Source organism: Herpailurus yagouaroundi, unplaced genomic scaffold (assembly GCF_014898765.1).
Source record: "Herpailurus yagouaroundi ecotype Mexico unplaced genomic scaffold, PumYag 210, whole genome shotgun sequence".
Lineage (NCBI taxonomy): Eukaryota > Metazoa > Chordata > Mammalia > Carnivora > Felidae > Herpailurus > Herpailurus yagouaroundi.
In genome coordinates this window covers 10,455,919-10,479,683 of record NW_024412441.1, presented here as the reverse complement: position 1 = coordinate 10,479,683, position 23,765 = coordinate 10,455,919, and the positions used below count along the sequence as shown (strand labels likewise).

Here is a 23,765-nt window from a genome sequence, read left to right as displayed (position 1 = left end):
AAAATCATATAGCCATCTTAGAAAACTATGGGACACTGTCTACAAAGCTAAGTAAATGCCTACTCATGAAATGAATGACTACACCCACAACTCATTTAAGAATGCTCATGGTCATAGTAGTCCCAAACTGGGCATAAACCATAATGTCCATTCATGTGAGAATCAATAAACACATTGTGGCATATCCACACACTGGAATACCACTCAGAAATAAAAGAGAATTAACTAATGATACATATAACAACATGGATAAATTTCAAAAATATTATGCTGAGAGAAAGATACTAGACAGAAAAGAGATTACTCTTTATGCTACCATTTATATGAAGTCCAGAACCATCAAAATCAGAAGTCAGAACAGCAGGTGGGATGGGGGATGAGCTCTCCAGTGAGAGTCACTCTCTACAATGACAAAATTGTTCTATGCCTTTACCCAGGTGGTTATTACATGGAGGGAAAGAAATAGGTAAAAATTCTCCCATCAAATTCTCCCATCAAATTCTGCCCTTTAAATTTGTACATTTTATAATATTTAAATTAGACTTCAATTTTTAAAGGAAAAATTGATAACAAAAAGGAAAACAAAGATCTTCATTATACTTCATAATATTATAGGCTAAAGTTAGTACATTTGTGTTCATATTTTCCTTTTAGTGTCCTTGCTTATTAAAGTGAAGCAATCAACAAGATTCATACAACAGAGCATCTTGAAGGGGAGGCCATGCTATAGCAGATGAAAACATCTCAGCATCATGGCTAACAACAGACGAAAGGAAATATTTAACATTTAGTTACCTCACTCTCTTTCTCTACATTGAGATATTCTTAAGAACTGGAAACCCTGGGGGCACCTGGGTGGCTCAGTCAGTTAAGTGGCAGACTTTGGCTCAGGTCATTACCTCGCGGTTTGTGAGTTCGAGCCCCGCGTCAGGCTCTGTGCTGACAGCTCGGAGCCTGGAGCCTGTTTCAGATTCTGTGTCTCCCTCTCTCTCTGACCCTCCCCCGTTCATGCTCTGTCTCTCTGTGTCTCAAAAATAAATAAACGTTAGAAAAACTTAAAAAAAAATAAAAATGTTGAAGAAATTATTCCATTTAAAAAAAAAAAAAAGAACTGGAAACTCTGTACTCATTTTCTACTAATTCTGTTACCCCCATAGCACTCTCAAACTCCAAGATCTATCTCACTGTGCTGTTAATAGCTTCCTATACTTCACTTGTGACTCCACAACTGCTTGCTTGGTCAACCTTCTGACACACCTTGTCTCTTGTCATTTCTATCAAAGTTATCTGACTAAATGCTGGTTCAATATCTCCTGCCTGTGGAAATACAAAAAAAAAAAAAAAAAAAAAAAATTCCCTGACATGTAAAGTCATCTCCATGGGGTGGAGGGTAAAAAGAGACAAAAAATGTAATTAACAACAGAGAAAAATGTCAATAGATGTGATTACAGGAAAATATTAAATTCTTATATATTAATAGTACTGTGAACAAAATTAAAAGGAAAGTGATTAACTGAGAAAAAAATGTTACTTACATATACAATAAATTCAGTAAAGGGTTAACAACATTTATACAAAATTTTTATAAATCAACACAAACAAAGGAATACTCCACTACAGACTGGAAACCATGGTGAATAGGCAATTTGGTGAAGTAAAATTGGCAAATCCACGTATGATGATGTTCAAACACAGTAAAAGCCCAAAGAGTGTAAAATAATTAAAATAATGAAATATCTCGGGGTTTTTTGTTTTTTGTTTTTTGTTTCTGGCCTACAAAATGACAAAGACTGGAAATGGTAATTATAACCTACGATAGCCAGTGTGCCAGGAAATACACAGCACAGGAGATAATGTAAAACAATACCCTGGAAGAGTGGGGGTGGAATTCAGTTTGGCTATGAGTACCAAAAATCTAAAAATAACTATACCTCCTAATTTAGAATTTCCACTTGGTGCACAACACAGATATTTGTATTTAAGTATCATTCATAACAGCAGTGTTTATAAAATTTTTAAATGGAAATAGTCTAAACATCCAACAACAGAAGTCCTGGTGAAATACGTACAATCTAGGTGGAATGCCATGAAGTCATTAAAAAGTTAGAGTTCAAAAAGAAATTAATATCAGAGAAAGATATTTAACATGTTCTTAACTTAAAAAAGGGATGCAAAATGGCAGACAGTAAAATAATAATTTTTAATGTTTAAAACTATAAATAAAAACTACTAAAAATGCCAAAATTTTAATAGTGCTTATGATTATGGATTTTTTTTTCTCAGACTTCTGTGTTTTCCAAATCTTGTATAGGAACAGCATATTTCATTTAAAAATTCAGTTACCTCTAAATATCTTAAGAGTGTGACAGAATTCAAAGACATACGAAGTCTCTCCTCTTCCTTCTTTCATTAAAAAAGGCAGAATATTAAAACAAGGCCATGTCCTCATGTTTTAACCTTGCATCCCCAAGGATATTCACATTTGAAAATCTTTCCTCCCAATACCTTTTCCCCACCTCCCCCAACCCCAACACTATTTTCTCTACATTAAAAAAAAAATCTCTGTAGTAATATAAATTAAGCAAGGAAGCATTTAAAACTGTCAGCTTAATTGTGCACACAGGAGTTACGGTTGCTCTCAGTTCAAATAAATTTTAATGAACAAAGTAGCTCAAAAAGTAAAAGATATTCTCAAATTATAAGTAGACAACTTGTTCAGTTTCTCAGACCTTGTTTATTTCCATGGGAGTCACTTGGTTTAAAATTCTTCACAAGGAATGGCATGGATATGGTTGGATTACTCTTTGGGTAATTCATGAAAAAAAGCTGAGAGGAAAGGAGTACTGAGCTGGGGAAGAAACCTGGAACTGAATATTTAACCTTCCTGGGTCTCAGAGTCCTTGTTTGTAAATTTAGGGGTGAGAACTAGTTACTCTTTTAATTCCCTCTTCTTACTCCCAAATGTCTGATTCTAGAGATACATTCGTCATCTGTACAAAGCCAAAAAGAATGAAGAATGATAACCCAATAATAATGTCATTTTTTAGAAAGGTATAGATGATTTACGAAGAAGAAAGAGGAAGTTCATAAAAGATTTAACATTAAAAAAATCACAAACATTAAAGGAGATGAAACTTGGAAAAGACATTACAAAATCTAAAACATAAATAGGCTATGATGAAATGTATGCTGAAACAATACCTGCCTCAAAGCTTTCATGGTCAAAGGAAAATGCCTAACCATTAAAAGACTTTTTCACTTGGGGGGGGAAAAGGAGAAAGGACACCTTAGTTTGCATTATTAACTAAAACAAAAAAACAAACAAAAAAACCCACTTTCTAAGAATATTAGAAATATAAACCAAAGAACGCATAAACGGAAAAGCAAAAGGTGGAAAAGGAGATTGCAGACTGAAATTTTTTAATTATCTGTGTGCATCTATCCACTAACATACACATGCGGATGACCCTCAAAAGTATACCTATGGAGCAGAGTTGGCTGAATGCAGGGACACCCTATTCCAAGAAAACAAGAACAGTGAGCCTTTAAAGGAAATCTGCTTGGGCACCTGGGTGGCTCCGTCAGTTAAGTGTCCAACTTCTGCTCAGGTCATGATCTCACGGCTCATGAGTTTAAGTCCCACGGGGGGTTGAGTGCTGACAGCTTGGAGCCTAGAGCCTGCTTCAGATTCTGTGTCTCCCCCTCTCTGCCCCTCAAACGCTCGTGCTCTTGCACACTCTCTCTCTCAAAAATAAACATTATACATAAATAAATAAATAAATAAATGGGATCTGCTTTTTTTTTTTTTGTATGGATACTTTTTATGTATAACAGTCCTACCTAGCAGAAAGACTTAAAAGACAATAATGTGTTAGTATCCTTGTTAATATTGTTTAAGAGCAATTGATCACTAATGTGATATTAGGTTTGAGATACTTTCCCACACTATTCTCCCTGCATCCAAATGACATTCTTGTGTCCTCTGATATAAAGCAATCACTTTCTAATTGTTCATTAGACAATATGTATTGGAATTTTACAAAGAGCTAGGTAAAGGCCAGCCGGTGAAGATAGTAACTTTGATAATAGTGTGAAGTCATTCCCCCAAGAGCTGTCCAGGAACAATTTACACTGGAATCTTAGAAATGCAAATTCTTGAGTCCCACTCCAAATTTACTGAATAGAATTTCTAGAGGTGCAGCCCAGGCATCTGCAATTTCAATAAGTTCCCTCAGTGATTCTGATACAGTTTAAATGTTAAGAATCATTGGCTTACATCAGCTTAAAGCATTATGACTTCTTAAGTCTCTGGATTACATATATTATTAAAATGTTTTTATTCTGCCTAAATACAATTTACATAGCACTTTACAAACATTATGCCATTTATTCCTCACATAACATGGTTCAATAAGGACAAGGATTGTCACTTTTATCCCATTTTAGAGAGGTCATCCAGCTAGCAACTGGTAGACACCAAATTTCATGCTCTTTTAACACACAACAGATTTTAATGAAAACTATCAAGACACTAAAGAATGGTAGAATCACAGTCAATGGGAGAAATATTTAGATGTTTCAGGCTATTTATATAGCTCAAAAATAATAGTGTTGACTGTATCTTTAAAGTCAGTTCCAAGTAACAGTATGAACATATCATTGTTTATCAGTAAGGAGGCTTTGTAGTAATCATTCTATAAACATTTCTGTACCTTTGAGTATTTACTGTTGGACATTATATTGGGTGGTATAGCTATAACAAACACCATACTTCCTGTCCTCAGGAAATTTAATCTAGGGGAATTAGAGTGCTGTTTTGAAAATGTAGGGAGTGTTTCTACAAACACATATTTTGAATGTATCTCAGCATGATCTCTGAACTAAATGGTAACACCTGGAAGCATTCACTTTTACCTAGTTGGAGAGCTCTCTGCTTCACAGGAATGCTAACCATCTTGCCAGCTGGGCATCATTTTTCATACTACTAAAAGCAAAATACATTCCCAAAGTGATACTCTTTTTGTAAATTTCTTTGCCATCTTTTTGAAGAATCAAATGCTTTAATTATTAAGTCTTTTTTAAGTGTTTATTTATTTTAGAGAGAGGGGGAGTGGGGAGGGGCAGAGAGAAAGGACAGAGGATCATCGCTGACAGCAGAGAGCCCAATACAGGGCTTGAACCCACAAACCGTGATATCATGACCTGAGGCAAAGTTGGATGCTTAACCAACTGAGCCACTCAGGTGCCCCAATTATTCAGTTTGGACAGAATATCTCATTTTTTCAAGTGCTCTTAAATAATTCCATACAAGTAATTTGGATACTTTAATTATATGTGGCTTCTCACTGCTCATCTAAAAAACATTACAGCATTAGTTAAATAAAGATATGTCAAGCTAGAGTGTTTTCCCAGAGTTATGTATACTTTTTTGAGTTATTTCAACAATGATAAAAAGTCAATAAAAGTTCATTCTTCAAGCTGGAACTCTCATTTCTTTTCCAAAAGACAAACCCTAATAAGCAACAAGAAAATTAAACCATCACACTGGTAAAATATATTAAAAACCGATCTCTAATATTGACCATCTCACTGTAGGGGCCAAGGACAGGCTGCCCTAATGTGTCACTTTTGGTTATTAATTATTTTAAATAAAAGTTACTTAAGAGATACCCAAAAGGACACTCAGACCCCGCTATTACACTGAAAACAGGAAATAAATCTCCCATGTAAAAGGTACCCTCTCAAGACAGGAGGTAAAGAGATATCCTTATCACCAGAGATAGGAACTTCAGGGCCAGGAAGGTTATATAAATAATCCTTGTTACTTTTCACTTATTTACTACCCCAGCCCAGATTCTGTTTAGAATTTTTACTAATTGAAGTTCCCAAAATTAAGTTTTCTTTGTCCTGCCAATTCTTCGCAGATTTATTGTCTCTTCATCTAAAAAGTATAAAAACTAGCTGCCTTGGGGCACCTGGGTGGCTCAGTCAGTTAAGTATCTGACTATGGCTTAGGTCATGATATCGTGGTTCATGAGTCTGAGATCCACATCAGGCTCTGTGCTGACTGTGTGGAGCCTGCTTGGAATTCTCTCTCTCTCTCTCTCTCTCTCTCTCTTTTTCTCTCCCTCCCTCCCTCTCTCCGCCCCTCCCCTTCTCATGCTTTCTCTCTCTCAAATATAAATAAACTTAAAAAAAAAATTTTAATGTTCATTTATATTTGAGAGACAGAGAGAGAGGGCAAGAAGGAGAAGGGCAGAGATAGAGGGAGACAGAAACTGAAGCAAGCTCCAGACTCCAAACTGTCAGCACAGAGACCAAGGCAGGGCTTGAACTCACAAGCTGCAAGATCATGACCTGATCAGAAGTTGGATGCTTAACTGACTGAGTTACCCAGGCACTAAATAAACTTAAAAAATAAAACAAAAACTGCCTGCCTTTGTCATTTCTTTATTCATTATTTGGCTTCAATTTCATTACTGGGCCTTCATGCACACATAATAAAACTTTGGTCTTTTTCTATTGTTAATCAGTTTCATGTAAATTTCATTATTTGTCCAGCTGGAAGACCTTGAAAAGTAGAGGAAAATTTTTCCTTCCCTTCATCACCAAATATGCAGTTTTTTAAATTTTATTTTAAAAAATAAATACCTTTTCCTTGTAGCCCAGCAGATCTGTAAGACTCAGTTCTTTCAGTGGTTCCTTCCCAGAATCCCTACTGAATCATTAGGTATACTCGTCTCCTAGGGTTTCTATGGACAGCACACAAACACTCTGTGTTCACCTACTTGCATGGCAGAAGCAGCACTGGCCTTTGGGAGCTAGCATACAGTGTTTTAAGTCCCAGGTCTCCCATTTATAAACATGTGATCAAGTCAGGCCACTTAATGTGAACGAGCCACATTGTTTCCCCAATTGCAAAGTGGGGCAAAACCTGCCACAGGTTTATGGTATGTATCATGTAAGAAAAAAAAAAAAACAAACATGAGAAACCATTTTTAACAATTAAGAGCACTACAAATGTGAAAACACAAATGCAATCAAACATCTCCCCAACCACCAACAGGACACTGGCCAGTTTTCTATAGAAATGTGTAGAGAAGGAAGGTCTGTGTCTGTCTACTCCATTTGATGGTGTAAATGAAGCCTCTGGTATGTCTGTAAAGCAGTGGTAGGGTGAAAAGGAGATGTATTTGACATCTCATTGCTGCTGCTCTAGGACATTGGGAAGGCCTCCCAGAGGCCTGAAAGAACAGGATGCAGGCAGGTTGAATTTTAAAGCCCAAGGCAACAGAATGGATTTGACTGTCTCTTTCAGGGCCTGTGTCCTGTGGGAGTCGCTAAGACAATGTCCCACCACAAGTAGCAGGCATTTGATAAGCATTGTTGACTAATGATTGGTCTCTGCCTTCTTGGCACTCTTAGGACAGTGATTTGCCAGCATAGAGTGTACAAACACCCACATTTGGTAATAACCTAAATATCTGCATATTGTGAATGAGGAGGCTGAATGAAAGAAATTATGTAAAAACAGAAAGTCAGTTCCCTACATGTCCCTCCTTTATCATTTTCTCTCTGCAGATAAAGGACATTTAACAGTGAGGATATCAGGCTTCCTAAAGGCAAGGGAAGGACAGAGCACTGCCCTGCTCTTTGAAGGTTTTTTGTCTCTGTGTGTTTGTCCATCACTCAGGAGTGTGTTCCTCTGTAGTACCTTAAAGCCAGCATCCAGTAAGCACAACATCGTGTTTTACAGCTAAACTAAGAATGAGTTCTCTGTAGAAATTATGTCTCTGCTGAAAATTGTATCTCTGACTTCTGAACACCTACAGTGCTACAGTGCAGACTGCCAAGGCATGTTCACTGGGCCCTGTTTTATGAATGGCAGGCACTCCATATGAAGAGTCTCCAGATTCTCCAAAATACTATGGAATGCATGAATGCATAAGGTAGGACTTAGACTCATATGTCATAAGCCCCAGAGGAGCCAGGCAATGCTTTCTCCAGGAACATTCTTCATTATCTGTTATCTAGAAAGTCATCTTCATTTAGGGGAAAATTCAAGCTGCCTGGTTTCATAAGTTAAACTTGTTGGTGGCACTCATATACCACAATAAGAAAACCTTGGGGGAAGTGCAATAAAGACAATAACTTTAGCTTTATCAGCTGCTTATCTTAAACGTGTCTTGCTTTGTCTGAAATACTCACTTCAAAGCATTTCTTCACACTTTGGGGTATGAAAGTAATGCGTCACTCCATAAAGTTACTCTATCTCAAAGGCTACATCATCCCAGGTGATCACATACTTGAAATAAATGTGCTTCTGACCATCATTAAATTTTGCCTACCACACCGTCCCTAAGATAGCCTCTTTTTAGAAAGGATAAAAAAAATCAAGCATTCACTTATTATTCACAAAATAAAACATTCACTTATTTTAGGAAATTGGCTAGCTACCTTTTAAAAGTAGGTGATTAAATTACAGTTGCTGGGCATTTTCATTTGATTTAGTATTCTTAAATGCTTATGTTCTGTTTAAATGCTAGACTCTTAGCATTTGGCTACGACATAAGCAAAGTGGCCATTGTAAAAGAAGTGACATAGCGATTCTGGGCCAGGAAACACCGTTTCTCTTACGGAAATCTCTTTCAGCTGTAATATAGCCAGGTAAAGTTGGCTTTGTGTTTGCTGACATTTTCAGAGGCTGATTGGGCAAAAAAAAAGTGTATGCTCATTTTCCTAAGTCTCTCATCATCATCAATGCCCTCTCCTCCCCCACCCTATCTTAAGGAATCCTCATCTAAATTCAAAAAGAAATTTCTAAAGAAAACAAAGTCCAACACTATGATGCATCAATAGCTTTTATAGTTCAGCCCTGATGCAGTGTTCCTGGTTTAACTCCCAAAGGAAGAGAGGGCATAAAAACTGTTGGTTTTATGCATAATATCTTCTAATTAATATCTGCACCATCCTTTTTCGGATGAATCAAATGCCAGGAAAGGATCTCAATTTCAACCCCTTGTCTTTATCCACCAAGTTGATCTAGCATGATGAGAAGACAATCTATTTTAAAAGACTCCAAGGATAATAGTGTTTATAACTAACTTCAGTCTTTGTTTTTTTCCTTAATGGAGTCTAGGGGAGAGAAGACCCAATGTTGGAAAGAGGTTAATCTATTACTGGAAAAGTAGCCACCATTTATCAGGTCCTGTGTCAGATGATTATATAAAGTAGTCTTCATGACAACCCTACAGAGTAGATATTATAGGCCCTACTTTACTCTCAAGGAGGAAAATCTTACTCTTGAGGCACAGAAAGGTTTAGAAACTTGCCCAAGGTCAGTTAGATATAGATACAAGACCTAAAAAAACAAACAACAACAACAAAAAAAACCCAATCCTTTATCTCGTTATGGAATTCCTAGAATTTCATCAGTGTTAATATATAAGTGGTATTAAATTGGAGAAACAAACAAAAAATCTCTAAGAAAAATGTAGCTCAAACTTCAAAGCATTTACCACCTATTCTGAATGATTTCCCAACTTATAGTCTAATTAGAAATGACTGGCAGATGGGCACCTGGGTGGCTCAATCAGTTAAACATCTGACTTCAGCTCAGGTCCTGATCTCACTGCTAGTGAGTTTGAGCCCCGTGTTGGGCGTGGAGCTGAGGGCTCAGAGCCTGGAACCTACTTTTGATTCTGTGTGTGTGTCTCTCTCTCTCTGCCTTGGTTCGTCTTCTCTTTCTCTCTCTCTCAAGAATAAACATTTTAAAAAAATAAAAATAAAACAAATGAGTGGCAGAAATCCTTAAATTTTTTCTGTAGTCATATAATACCATGCCTAAGAGAGAGGGAGACACAGAATCTGAAGCAGGCTCCAGGCTCTGAGATGTCAGCACAGAGCCGGATGCTGGGCTCTCGAACTCGTGAAACATGAGATCATGACCTGAGCCAAAGTTGGATGCTCAACCGAATGAGCCACCCAGGCACCCTTAAAAATATACAATTTTATTTAACCATTTATAGAAGGATTCTTTTCATCTCATAAGACTATAATCATAATCAGATAAAATGCAACTGTTCTTTTTTAATTTTTTTTTCAACATTTATTTATTTTTGGGACAGAGAGAGACAGAGCATGAACGGGCGAGGGGCAGAGAGAGAGGGAGACACAGAATCGGAAACAGGCTCCAGGCTCCGAGCCATCAGCCCAGAGCCCGACGCGGGGCTCAAATTCACAGACCGTGAGATCGTGACCTGGTTGAAGTCGGACGCTTAACCGACTGTGCCACCCAGGCGCCCCACAACTGTTCTTTTTTAATTGTAAATCATGGCTTCACAGCAGATCTACCAATTTGGTGGGGAATGTATTTGCCAACTAGAATGAAAGAAGTTAATAAACATTAATAAGTATCTTTAATCAATCACTCCTTTACTCTTGGTGTGGTGGTAGATATTGAGATTAATAAGTCATTCAAGGGGCGCCTGGGTGGCTCAGTCGGTTAAGGGTTGGACTTCGGCTCAGGTCATGATCTCACGGTATGTGAGTTTGAGCCCCACACGATCTCATTGGTATGTGAGTTCGAGCCCGGAGTCAAGCTCTATGCCAACAGATCAGAGCCTGGGGCCTGCTTCAGGTTCTGTGTCTCCCTCTGTCTCTGCCCCTCTCTCTCTGCCCCTCCCCCTGCTCACACTTTCTCTCTCTCTCTCTCTCTCTCTCTCTCTCTCTCTCAATAACAAACATTAAAATAATAATAAATAAATAAAAATAAGTCATTCAAAACAAATAAAGTGATGAGGAAGGGAGGCACAGGAAGCCTCCTGATGCTCTGTGTAGTTAAGGAGCACAATGCATAAACACAAATTGGCAGATAAGGATAAGGTACTAAACCTTCAGTGAATGACTAGCTGGAAATTAAACAAAGTAAATCCAGATAGTCATCCTTGGTTGCCCCCCTATGTACTGCTGGTGATAAGAGCTGGAGAAGAAAATAAAATGCTCAGTCAGGATAAATGAGGCTTGTTGGTAGCATAATGTAGGGGTTACAAACATGGGCTTCCAAGTGAGCCTGCTTGGGTTTAAATCCAGGTCCCAGAACTTTAGTTTTTATAATCTTGTCATTTCTTAACCCCAGTGTGCCTTAATATCCTTGTGTGTAGAATGGAAGATTGATATGAGTACTTCATAGAGTGTTGAGGATTAAATGAGTTGGTTTTTGGGTAAGGGATTAGAACAATTCCTAATGTGTAATTAGGACTAATTGATTAATAAATAAATAAATGATGTAATTGGCCATTCACCACCACTTTCATAGCCCTGGTTCTTCTATGCACAGCCTTTTCACTGGGATAGAATAAGAAATAGTGAAATACCTCAACAGCATCTAAGTCACTCCATTACTATAAGCCAAGAGCTGAATTGATTTTTTGTGTAAAGATAGTTAAAATTTTTATTTTATTTGAAAATAAGAGCAACATCTTATGTTTAAAAATAAGATTACTAATGCAAAGGTTTTATAACTGGCAAGTTCAAATAGACTATTGGTATATATTTCAATCATCGCAAAGGTACCCAATCAATACCTCATGTGTATACAAAAACATAGGCTATTGTAAAAAGATGTTTGTCAGAGATTCATTGGCAGTATTCTACTTTTGATTATGGTATGATAAGTTGTCCATTGTAGAATCAAACCTCTATTATCTCATTTAGGACAAGTCCCAAAGAGAAGAATGAATGGGGAAACCAAATATATTATTTGCATATATAACAGCATGTCCAATTAACCACTATGCTGAAAGATAAATTTAATGTTCATCTTATTCCGCCATATGCTATTACTCTGACAGTAGCTATGGAAAATGACTGATACAGAGTATTGCCATTCTGAAAATGTTAAAGGTACAATTCAAGGAATTTAGTCTAGAGTGTTAGAAAAGTTTCATTACTTCAACTCTGGAAAGGTGTAATGTAGAAAATGATCAATTTTCAATGAGTATGTTAGGCATAAATAATCCAACATGGAAAGATTTTCAGAAGTCTATGTGAAATACAAAATAAATAGACTAGCAAATAATACCCTTCAAGAAAAAGAGAAAACTCAATTTCTGTAATACACCTTCTAGGCAAAAATTCTGAGATATTTAAACTCGTCATGATCCAGTCCTATTTCTCTATAACAGATTGTAACATACTTGATAATGAAAAGGTAATGACATATACATTGGCATGGATATAAACTAGAGAATTTATCAGATTAAGAAAGGCAAAATCTTGAAAAAAAATAAAAGGAAAACTCATCAGGAAAACTGCATACTTCTTTAAAACACCCTGCTGCATATCCAAATGAAAGTGCTAACTGGATACTCCCAGAGTACTATGACATTGAACTTCCATATTTGCTCTGAATATATTTTTTAGAACAGCACTGCAACCAGAGTGATGTGCTTTATTCTGTGTAACTATCCATACTTTAGATAATCTGATCTTAAAGTAAAACTAGAGATTTCAGAACCCCAAATCATCTCAGTTTTAAGAAGGATCAGAAATACCACTTTTGTTTAGCAGCCCTGCATCCTGTAGTCATCTAGAAAAATATGCTATGATGACCAGATGGTAACTAATAGCCAAGACAGGCTGAACCACATAAATAATTACATGTACCAATGTTAGTCCAATGGCAACTCATATAATCAAAACAACTGTGCAGAACTGATGTCCAAGTCAGTAAATGTCACTGCCATGTATTTTACCACACAGTAAAAATCACTTCTTTAACATTTACTTAAAAGTTTTATTTCTAGTTACTAATTCCCAGACATATTTCATAATACTTTTTGCACCAATATAGTTATATGAAAAAAAAAAACACACCAAATATGTACATGACTATATAGCAAAGTCCATAATGGGGTCACATTATATAATACATTTGAACTAGAGATCCCATAACTAAAAGGGGTCTAGAATTTTTACTTTCTCTCTCTCTCTCTGTCTCTCTGTCTCTCTGTCTCTCTCTCTCTCTCTCTCTCTCTCACACACACACACACACACACAAATGGCTACCAGATTCATACAAGCTTCATGTAAAACAATATGGACATAACCACATATCTTAGAAGTACATTGGAGAAATAAACTTTCTACACTACTTCAGTTCCGATCCACAAATCCCATAGGTATCAAGTTCACAAAAATCACAGACAGCAGTTTATTCTTATCTGCCTGTATACTTAGTGATTCACAGAAAATTTGCTTAGTAACCATCATCTTTTAGTGATAAAATGTTTTTTATTATAATTGCTACTATTTATTAATAATATTATTTGTCATGGAGTATAATACTTTAAGTTGAATTTGAAAATGCCCCTCATTTATGAATCCATACCCATCTTACCACCTACTCTCAGCCAAGTATCAGAATGTAGTATTAACTATAGTTTCTTCTGCCAGAATGGAGATACAAAATTCATATATGTAGTCACTTGAAATTCTCAATAACTGTATCAGTTAGCTCCCAATTCTTGGCCAATTTTCTTCCTAATGAAGAAACTTTTTTTTTTTTCTTGAGAAAGTAAATTGGAAAATGATGACATTAGGACAAAATTCAGACCTTCTAAATTTAAATGCAGTATTTTTTTTTTTTTAAACCTTGCCTCTGGGGCGCCTGGGTGGCGCAGTCGGTTAAGCGTCCGACTTCAGCCAGGTCACGATCTCGCGGTCCGTGAGTTCGAGCCCCGCGTCGGGCTCTGGGTTGATGGCTCGGAGCCTGGAGCCTGTTTCCGATTCTGTGTCTCCCTCTCTCTCTGCCCCTCCCCCGTTCATGCTCTGTCTCTCTCTGTCCCAAAAATAAATAAACGTTGAAAAAAAAAATTAAAAAAAAAAAACAACCTTGCCTCTTAACATACTATAGTGGAAAAGCAACAGTACTGCAGATACTTATTAATTAAGTGACCCTGGCAGAACCATTGCCTCTCTAAATCTACTTCCCTGTCAGCAAAATGGTTATCATGAGCCCTGCCAGGGTTATGATGTTGATTAAATGAGACACTTTACATGAGGGCTCTGTGGAAATGTATACTTAAAATATAGCTGTTTTTACTAAGTTTCTGTCTAAAGCTTGAGGGAATTCATTCTTAGATGATCCACATGGAGAAAAAATCTTGCATTTTGTGAGAGAAAGGAATATTTAAAAGGCTATCACCAATTTCTGTGCAGAGAGATATTTGACACCCCACATAGACCAAAAAAAAAAAAAATAAATAAATAAGAAGCAAACAAAAACTGGGGAAGAAGACCAGGTAAAGGAAACAGGTGCCTTTTCTAAGAGATATTCCTCAGAACCTCAACTGAAAGGCAAGTGTCCTGATCCTGGCCTCCCCCCCACATGGTTCCTGTGCACCTAAGTAGCCATTCTAACTCATGAAGAAGACAACACAATGGCTTAAGGGACCTGAATACAATCTTTGCAAAAATATCTCCAGTTATGGTATGTTTAGGATCAATAAGCCTCTGGAAAAAGACAACAGGAGTATGAGGATTTTAAGAGCTTCTTTTAATCTAAGGAATCTTAGAACTCAAAGTTGGAAATGATCTTAGTCCAATTAAAAATATGAATGACAAAAAACAATATAAAAAGCCATGCTCAACATTATTGTTAAGATCATAGCACATAAAATAACCAATTGTGTCTTTTACTAAGAATGAGGCACACAATGTTGTGTAAAAGAGGCACTGACAGCTGTCTATGAGGATAAACACCATCACTGGATGAATCAGAACTGGAACTCATGTCTCCTGGGTTCAAGTCTGTTTTTTCCACTTCATGTTGTCTTCTCCCTGAAATCTCTTCTAATTTTTTAAAATTTTATTTTATCATGGTAAGAACACTTAACATGAGATCTACCTGCTTAACGAATTTTTTTTTTTTAACATTTATTCATTTTTGAGAGACAGAGCATGAGCAGGGGAGAGGCAGAAAGAGAGGAAGCCCAGAATCCAAAGCAGGCTCCAGGCTCTGAGCTGTCAACAAAGAGCCGGATGCGAGGCTCGAGCCCACTGGCCATGAGATCATGACCCGGGTCAAAGTCAGACACTTAACTGAATGAGCCACCCAGGCACCCCTTAACAAATTTTTAAGTGTGCAATACAGTATTGTTACTATAAGCACAATGTGCTACAGCTGTAGCACCTATTCATCTTGTACAACTCAACTTTATGCCCACTGATTAGCAACTCCCCAGTCCCTCTTTTGCCCAGCTTCTGGCAACCACCATACCCTTCCCGATTCGATGAAGTTGACTATTTTAGATACTTCATGTAAGTGGAGTATTTGTCGTCCTGTGACTGGCTTATTTAACTCAGCATAATGTCCTCAAGGTTCACCCGTGATATAACGTACCAAAGAAGTATGTTCTTCTTGGGGCGCCTGGGTGGCGCAGTCGGTTAAGCGTCCGACTTCAGCCAGGTCACGATCTCGCGGTCCGGGAGTTCGAGCCCCGCGTCGGGCTCTGGACTGATGGCTCGGAGCCTGGAGCCTGTTTCCGATTCTGTGTCTCCCTCTCTCTCTGCCCCTCCCCCGTTCATGCTCTGTCTCTCTCTGTCCCAAAAATAAATAAACGTTGAAAAAAAAAATTAAAAAAAAAAAAAGTATGTTCTTCTTTGTTGAGGTTGAATAATATTCCCTTATATGCATGTAGTATATTTTCTTTATCCATTCAACGAAAATCACACTGAGATATCACCTTACACCTATTAGAATTGCTATTATCAAAAAGACAACAAATTTTGACAAGGATGTAGGGAAAATGAAATCCTTGTACACCACTGGGAGGAATCCAAAATGGTGCAGGCATTGTGAAAAATAGATGGAAGTTCTTTAAAAGAAACACACACACACACACACACACACACACACACACACACCAAAGCAACAACAACAACAAAACTATCACATGATCCAACAATGCCACTTTTTTGTATTTATCTGAAAAATCTAAAATCAGGATTTGGAAGAGATATTCGCACTCCCATGTTCATTAGAGCAGTCTTCAAAACAGCCAAGATGTGTAAACAACCTAAATGTCTAATTTTTTTTTTAAACAAACATTTATTTGGGGCCTATTATAGTCTGGGCACTTATCAAACCCATGGTCTCATTTATTCTCCACTGAGATATAACTGATATTTTCATTTTACAGACTGCGAAAACAATCTTAGTGAGGACAAATAGTTTAGTAAATTTATACGATGCTAGAAAGTGGCAGCGGCCAGATTTTCACATAGATACGCTTCTATGAATTATCTTCACCAGATCAGGCTGCCTCAATTATTTTTACAGTGGTATGAATCTAAGTCAGTGAAGCTGCTGTCTTAAATACATTTGCCTTATCTCTTTTTGAAAAATAAAAGACTTTATATTTTGTTAGAAGAAATATACCTAGCAACTTAGTGAAAAGCAATTATGCAAGGAGCCCTTTATACAACATTAATATTAAAGGACAAGGTAACACAATGTAGATAAAATCCACTATGTTGATGTTTTTATAAGATCATTTCATGTTGAGCATCAGATGATTGCTACACACACATAAACTTTATGTTTTTTGCCTTTATGCTCAGAGGCTATTTGTTTGTAAAGAACAAGTTTTGTTTGTCTGCTTAAAGATTCACTGTTTCTAACAGTAGCTTGGATTTTTGGAACTAAACTAAATTTTCTGATGGTCCTGCCTTGGGTATCTTGCTCCTCCTCCCTTACCTCTATACCCATTATCCCAATTACTATCCGGCCTTCCATGGTACCTGGTGCACAAATACAAAAACATGCACATACTATATATTTTCTGAAGCAATGGATGGACAATCAACAAAAATAAATAAATATATTAAAGTGGAGGGCAACCAAAAGTTACCCTAGAGTCTTGGATTACTTGGACCATGATTTATTAAAAACTTCTTCTAGAAATATTACCTGACCGTCTTATCTAAAATAGCATTGCAGTGATGCATATTTTTGTCCAAAAAGCCAAAGTAAGAAAGAGGTGTAAGGTAGAAATGTCTACTTCAGCAGAATATTCATAGCCAAAAATGTTTTGGGTCACACGTATGAATTAATTACCAGAAAAGCTAAATTTTTCTTCAATGCTAAGTGAAGTATATTGCAAAAGGTTTTGCTAACTTTCTTGGTTGCTAGACAAAGGAGCAAAGGGATCAGTGTATCACTGCAACTTTCGTCCCTGAGAAAAACAAAAGAAAAACAAAATCCTCCTCAGCAGAATCAATGAAGTGACCAGTGGGGCATCAGTGAGGTGTCATCAGCCTCCCTTACAGCATTGATTGTTGTTACTACATGTTGGAAGCAAAATGCTATGCTCTGGTCCTTGCAATGATTTCATCTCCAAGAGATCAACCATTAAAGCACATGGTGGACCCTCTCAGTTGCTCTGGGCTATGGGCCACGAAGCCTTGATTCTAATTCCTCTTTGACTTTGATCAGAGATTTGGCTCCATTTTCCAGGGCACCTATGGTGTGCTTCAGTATCCTTATAAGGAAAATGTTAAACTCCCTCCAAAACTGACTGGTCCTCAGAGAAGTTAGTGTATGTACAGAAGTGCCTCAGAAAGAGAAATGTTATAAATTCAAGATATAATTATTATTCTTATATAACAGCACTGGGCTACTTCAATTATAAACCACCCTTTTAAAATCTGTTAACATTCCCTTCTGGGGAAGCCCTTTTGCCCTTTAATATTATAAGCTAATCATGACAGTATAATTTCCGGAGCTCATATTTGTGGGAGGAGAACGGCTGGCACTGGTAGGTTCAATTTTATGATGGCTTTCTCCTTCCTTTATCTCCGAAAACTACTGAGAGGCTCTAAGCTAATTTTTGAAAGTACGCAGAGGTTCCTAGGAAAGCCAAGAGTGGATATGGGAACCTGAGCACTGCGCTGACATCATTCTATGTTTGGCACAAATGGCACATTGCTAAAGAAATACTAACTGAACACACTGGTCTATTCTGAACTCTAGCCTGCTTTAAGTAGCATCCTTAATTATAAGCAGGCTTGTTTTTTTAATCATATATAGTCACACAGCTTTCTGTTTTTTAAAATAGAAATATAATTTTTTATGGAGGTGTTTTTCATCATTTATATTTTTAAGTATATGCAAAATAAAAATGGGATTCTGTGGTGATCTCAAAACCTGCTTCTCATATGCATTAAAAAAAAAAAAAGAAAAGAAAAGAAAACCTCATCATAATCTCTGCAACTGGGTCAGCTTGCACAAAGATGCTCAGGGTAGCCATAAGCGCTTTCAGCACCCTGCAATCCTTGTAAGTGACACCTCATAATAGTGCAAATGAAGCATGGCAAGATGAGAAAATGAAGAAGAATGAACCTGGATAGTCGACCCAGCAGTTTTCAAAACATAGAGAGGTTAGATTCAATTTTATTCCCTAAAATACACCACACATGATTTTTCTTTTACACATTCGAGCATATACGGTGCTTTCCCTATTAAGAAAAAAAAAAAAACAAAAAAAAAAAACAACCGCTTATGATTCCAAGAAATTCTAATACAAAAAACAGGCTGGCTCCTTTGTTCATCAACATATGTATGTTTTCAATAATCTCAAGTTTTGAACTAAACCTCATTTACACCTGCCTTGATTTTCAACTAGGAATTTACCCTATCGTCAGTCACTTTTGCTCTTCCCCTTCACCCTCATCTATTAGGCTCAAAGATTATTTCCTTGTGGGCCCTTAGTCTAATTAGCTGAATATTCGGACAGTTTATTGACCCAGCAAATTCAACATCACCTCTTTCTTATAGGTTTCTTTTAAGCCACCACCCTGCCTGCCCAGCTCTCAGCCCCTCTCCATCCCCCACCCTTGAGAGGCTTATTTCATCTTTAATGTTCCTTGATTGTTCTCTAGCTAGAGTTAATTCCCTCTCTTCACATAAGGAAAGGGATAAAGTATGAAAGATTCACACCAGCTTTTATTTGGTGGAGAATGGCTGCTGACAGGTAAGTTTGTTACTCTGATTTAAAAAAAAAAAAAAAAAAGAACAAGAAGAAATCAGAGAGGTTCATCCAAAAGTATGTGTAAAGAGGGTGGAGAGAGTTTCAAAAACAAACAAATATGACCATACGATATAACCTTCAAAGGAAAGAGAAAGTTCTCTGACCCAAAAGAATAATACCAACCACTGCCCCCCACTGCCTTCTATCCTGTCTCTTTTTCAATGATACATGCTCCTAGGTTTTCATTCACATACAGAGACAAGCAATGTATTCTGGAGGGAAAAAGAAAGAAAGAAAAAGAAAGACAAAAATGTTTGTAAAGACCAGCAGACGGCGCCTGACTGGGGTAGCAGCTGCAGTGGTCTGGGAGAGGAGCGCCCCGCTCTGCGGCAGGGCCCCTAGCCGGTCTCCTCTCCCCATTTCCCCAGGGCGCTCCCCGTTCAGCTGCCTCAGCCCTCGGGAGAGGCAGAGCCACAGTAAAGGAGAAGTTAATATGCACAGGAGATTTTTAGCCAAGCACTTCCCACTGGTACAATTAGACACCCCATCCCCTCGAATACCCCCATCTGGCTCACCTCACCTACCCACGCTCTGTCTGCCCCTCCCATACCCCCACTGGTCTCCCTCCCATGGGACTCACCCAGTCGTGCACAAAGGCAGGGCAGTGGGTGAGAACTGCGCCAGGTAAAAGGAGCAACAAGGTCCGGGAATACTGTGAGCAAGTGGTGAGAGCAACAGAAACTCCTTACTGTTTCACAGGGATCTAGCCCCTTGGCTAGTCTCAGCTCAGAAGCCCAGGTGTGGGGCATCATCCTGTTTTCATCCTAGCCACTCTTAACTGGAGAAAATTCTTGAGAGGAACCAGGGGAAGGAAGGGAAGAGATTCCTAGGACCTACAGTGAGGTAGGTCTCTAAGCCACTCCTAAAGAGGAGTTGTCAAGAGGATTTGTTCTCTCTTCAGTGAGGTTAAGCTACAAGCTAACCAGAATTGTCCTCAGACAGGAAGCCTATCCCTGGGGAGGAGGGCCATCCAGGTATAAGCAACAGCTGTTCAGGGGAGAAGAATTCCCCGGGGAGAGGGGCAAAGGCTCTAAAGCTGAATGAAGTCTGAAAGAGGAAGGGGCCCTGCAAGGAAAAGGGGGCAGGGGAAGGGGTAGAAGTGTCCACAACTTTTACCCGGTCTTTTCAAGTGGAAGACTTTACTTACACTGAGGGAGAATAAACACTGGTAGTGGGAAAGACTTCCCAAAACAGTTTGATGCTTTATTTATTGGCAGTTCAGGGAATCTGAAATAGGCACTTCTCTGAAGATGAGAGGAATCTGGCCTTACATTCTCCGCCACTCTGGAGAAGAAACCTACCAACCAAGGCTTTTCTCCACACTCTGCTCTTTACAAAGGAAGCTGAGGTCAGGAGAATAACTTCACTCTACTCTAACTTCTCCTCCAGGCAGACCTCCTGGCTTAGACCAGCCAGCCTTGACCCACCAGCCCTCTCTGGGAAGCACTCAACTCTGAGGAAGAAGGCAGCAGGCCCTCCTTCATCCCAACAGCCGTCAAAGAGGATCCCCAGGGAGATGGGTTTGGGTAGCCAAACCTCTCCCTGCCCTGTTTAAAAACAAAACAAAACAAACAAACAACAACTCAGTCCAATCACCGAGAAAGAGAAGTGTGTCTGTGTGGGGATGGAGCAAAGGGGATGGTATTCAGAGGTCGTCTCCGAGCCTGGCAGGGGGGCTGGCCAGCATCGGGGAGGGTGCCTCGGTGACCATCCTACCTTCTCCAGTTAAGGGAAGAGGTGGATGCTAAAGCAATTGCATCCTGCTGAGCGAGTCCTGGGACCACAACCGCTTCACTGTCACTGCAGTCTGGGCACACTTTGAAGGAATGTGCGAGCTGGAACCTCTCCCTCCCCCAGGCCTGGGAAAATGGGCAGGAGGTGGGGCAGCACACACAGCACAGACAAAAGGTTCTGCAGAGCCCTCCTCTCTGTGGCGCTCAGGTCCCTCGGCCGAGCGCGACGCCCCATCCGGCCACACCGAGTGACCTTCTGGCTAGCAACGCCCCCTTCCCGCGGGGCCCAGGCGCCCGGCCAGGGACGGTCGTTAATAGGTGCCCACATCTCTCCTCCCGGCACCCCGACAAGAAGCGCCCCTCCCACCCCTCACCACAAACACCCGCGACGCCTTCCCCCAGCCCCTTTCTATTGTCTTCAAAGAGATAAGTGGCTCCCACCAAACACACCCAAATGCACCTCCCTTTCTCGCGCTCCCATTTCTCTGAGCCTTAGGGGCCAAGAAGCGAGCGCAGGGCTGGAAGGGAGGAGACAGGGAGTAACCCGCGAGAACTTGGCACCTCAGACCCACCGTGTCCGCCTCGCAAGGATGCCGGTGACCTGTAGATTGCAATAGGCACTGAATGATGCTTGCTGCTGCCATGGAAATGGTGGATGTGGTGCGCTCCCAAACTGGACGCCCCCCATGCCACTCCTAGGAGGCCGCTGAGGGTGAGCGGGACTATCCAGAGCAGGGCCAGGCGCCCCCCTGCGCCGCCGCCGCCGCCGCCGCCCCCGGGCGAGCCCAGCTCGGCGCCGCACCGGAGCATCCTCTGGTACATGGCGGGGCGCCCGCCGAGGGGCAACCGCCGCGGGAGGCAAAGTTTGGGGCGCAGGGAGGGGCGAGGGCGCCGGAGAGCGGGCGGCTCCGGGTGGGCTGAGGGGCCGGCCGCCTCACCGCGCCAGGGCACCCATCCTCTCCCTCCTTCGGACAGTCTTCTCGGGGTCCTGGAGTCCGCCGTGCCGTGCGCCCCAAAGAATCCGAAACATAGCCGAGGCGAATGCAGCTGATGGGGGGGCTTGTCCGGGAAGGCGGCCCCGGGGAGCAGCGAGCGCGGAGCGAGCGGCTGCTCCCAGATTTCCAGGGCTCCAGGTTCTCGAGAGATACTCCCAAAGAGTTTCGGGCGAGAGTGCGTGCCGGGGGGTGGGGAGCGGGGAAATTGTTTAAAGCTCCTCCCGGAGGGTCCTCACTTCTACATGACAGCCATCCACCGCGATTCCACTAGGTAAATCCATTTAGCATCGTGTGTGGGGACTGGGGAGGCTACTTCGCCGGCCCGACCTCCTTTCAAGGGAGAAGCAGACCCCATGGAATCGAGGCGCCCCTTCCCTCCATCCAGCCCCGGCCGGCTCGCCCGACCGCGCCAGCCTCCCCCGGGCAGCGCGCGGAGCAGCGGCGCGCATCGCCTGCTCCCGAGGCAATCCCCGCGTCCGCCGCCTCCTGACACTTACGCCCGGCGAGGGGTTCAGAGGCAAGAGTGCACCTTATGGAGGAAGCGGGGGATCGAACGGGGGAAAGGGAGCTGAGCAAAAGAGGAAGCAGACGAAGGAGTAGGGCGGGGGTGGGGGTGGGGGGGGGGAGAGAAGAAAAGAAAAAGAAAAAAGAAAAAAGAAAAGAAAAGAAAAACCACACACGCTGGTGAAGCGAGGGGCTCTATGCAAATCTGCAGTCTCCAAACAGCAAATCACTGAAGCTCGGATGCAATGCAGAGGACGAGCCTATGTAACGAGGGAGGCTGGTCTAGCTTCCCACAAAAATCGCCCTGCTTTGCCTCTCTCATGCATTCTCCACACATCAAAGGGACACGTGTACTGCGATGCAGGGAACACCTAAAAAGCAACTCTCCCTCCTCTGCCAGGTGATCCCTCCGTCTGAATTACAACGGCAAATGGCACCCTTCCCCTACCCCTATGGTTTAGATGTAACCAGTGTCTTGAGAGCTCTTAAAAGGGAAAGAATTCGGCTCTTTTTATTGGACCAAACTTGTTCTGCCAGGTGTTCAAACCCAATCTTCTAAATATGGCTTGACACCATCTACTCAAGCATCAGTTTTGGTGATCTGTTAATTACACATATCACTCATAACAAAGAGTCCTCGATCCCACTACAATACCATAGCTCATATAAGGCAGTGGAAATGCAGGGAACCAAAACACAGGAAGAGGAGGGGGAAAAAAAAAGTGACTCCGGCAGCCAAGGGAGAGACAGAAAAAGAAAGAATGAAAGAGAGGAAGAAGGAGACAGGTGGTAAAGAGGAGGAAAGCAGAGGAGAGAAATAGAGTGAATGAGATTGCTTGTACTCCAAGACCCCCTACAGAAACCTAGCCGTGATGATCTTTTGTAAGGGTGGAGTTCCGCCTTTCTCTCATGCTTTCTCATAAGGAAAATAGCACTAGGAAATAAAAATTCCTAAATCTAGTGCCTCCAAGGAAGAGAGGATGTTTATACCCTCTTGGTGAAATGCAGCATCTTTAACTGAAAGCTGCATGTCCCGGATGGGAGACCAGCAAAGCCAACACGCACCTAAAAGTAAAAATCTAGGACAGCAAGTGGAGTTGGCAAGGAGGACCACAGTCAGTGGAGGCTAGCAGACAGGATTTAGGACTATGACTAAAATACTCCCCTGGTTTCCAAAAGATGACAAAAACCATGACATGTCTAGTGGCTGAACATTTTATCTTTATTCCTACTTAAAAACAAAGGAAAACAACTCTGAAAAAGCACTACTTCTCACTGGCTCCTCACTGTCTATGTAATCCCTTAAATCAACAAATACAAAGTCATGTATCAGGAAGATAAAAAAAAAATGCTAGGAGGATTTGATTCAAATCAGCCATTCACAGAAGTGGCCATTTAGACTTGTATATTGCATCCTAGTTCCTAGGGTCCACCCTGGGACT

At 40.4% G+C, this 23,765-nt stretch overlaps 1 protein-coding gene across 32 annotated transcripts in view; it reads right to left on the bottom strand.

Annotated features, from left to right (window-relative positions):
- The window catches only part of NRXN1 (neurexin 1), a 1,154,099-nt gene that overhangs the window by 424,706 nt on the left and 705,628 nt on the right, over window positions 1-23,765 (bottom strand). For 2 of the 32 annotated variants that reach the window (XM_040453785.1, XM_040453787.1), the window contains exon 1: window positions 21,397-22,397. The exons of 28 other annotated variants lie outside the window; for them this stretch is intronic. In XM_040453785.1, the coding sequence (XP_040309719.1) occupies window positions 21,397-21,646 (250 nt within the window). In that variant the 5' untranslated portion in view covers window positions 21,647-22,397. Of the gene's footprint in view, window positions 1-21,396; window positions 22,398-23,765 lie in introns of those variants that run through there. 2 more of the 32 variants (XM_040453784.1, XM_040453786.1) reach the window with 1 other exon arrangement.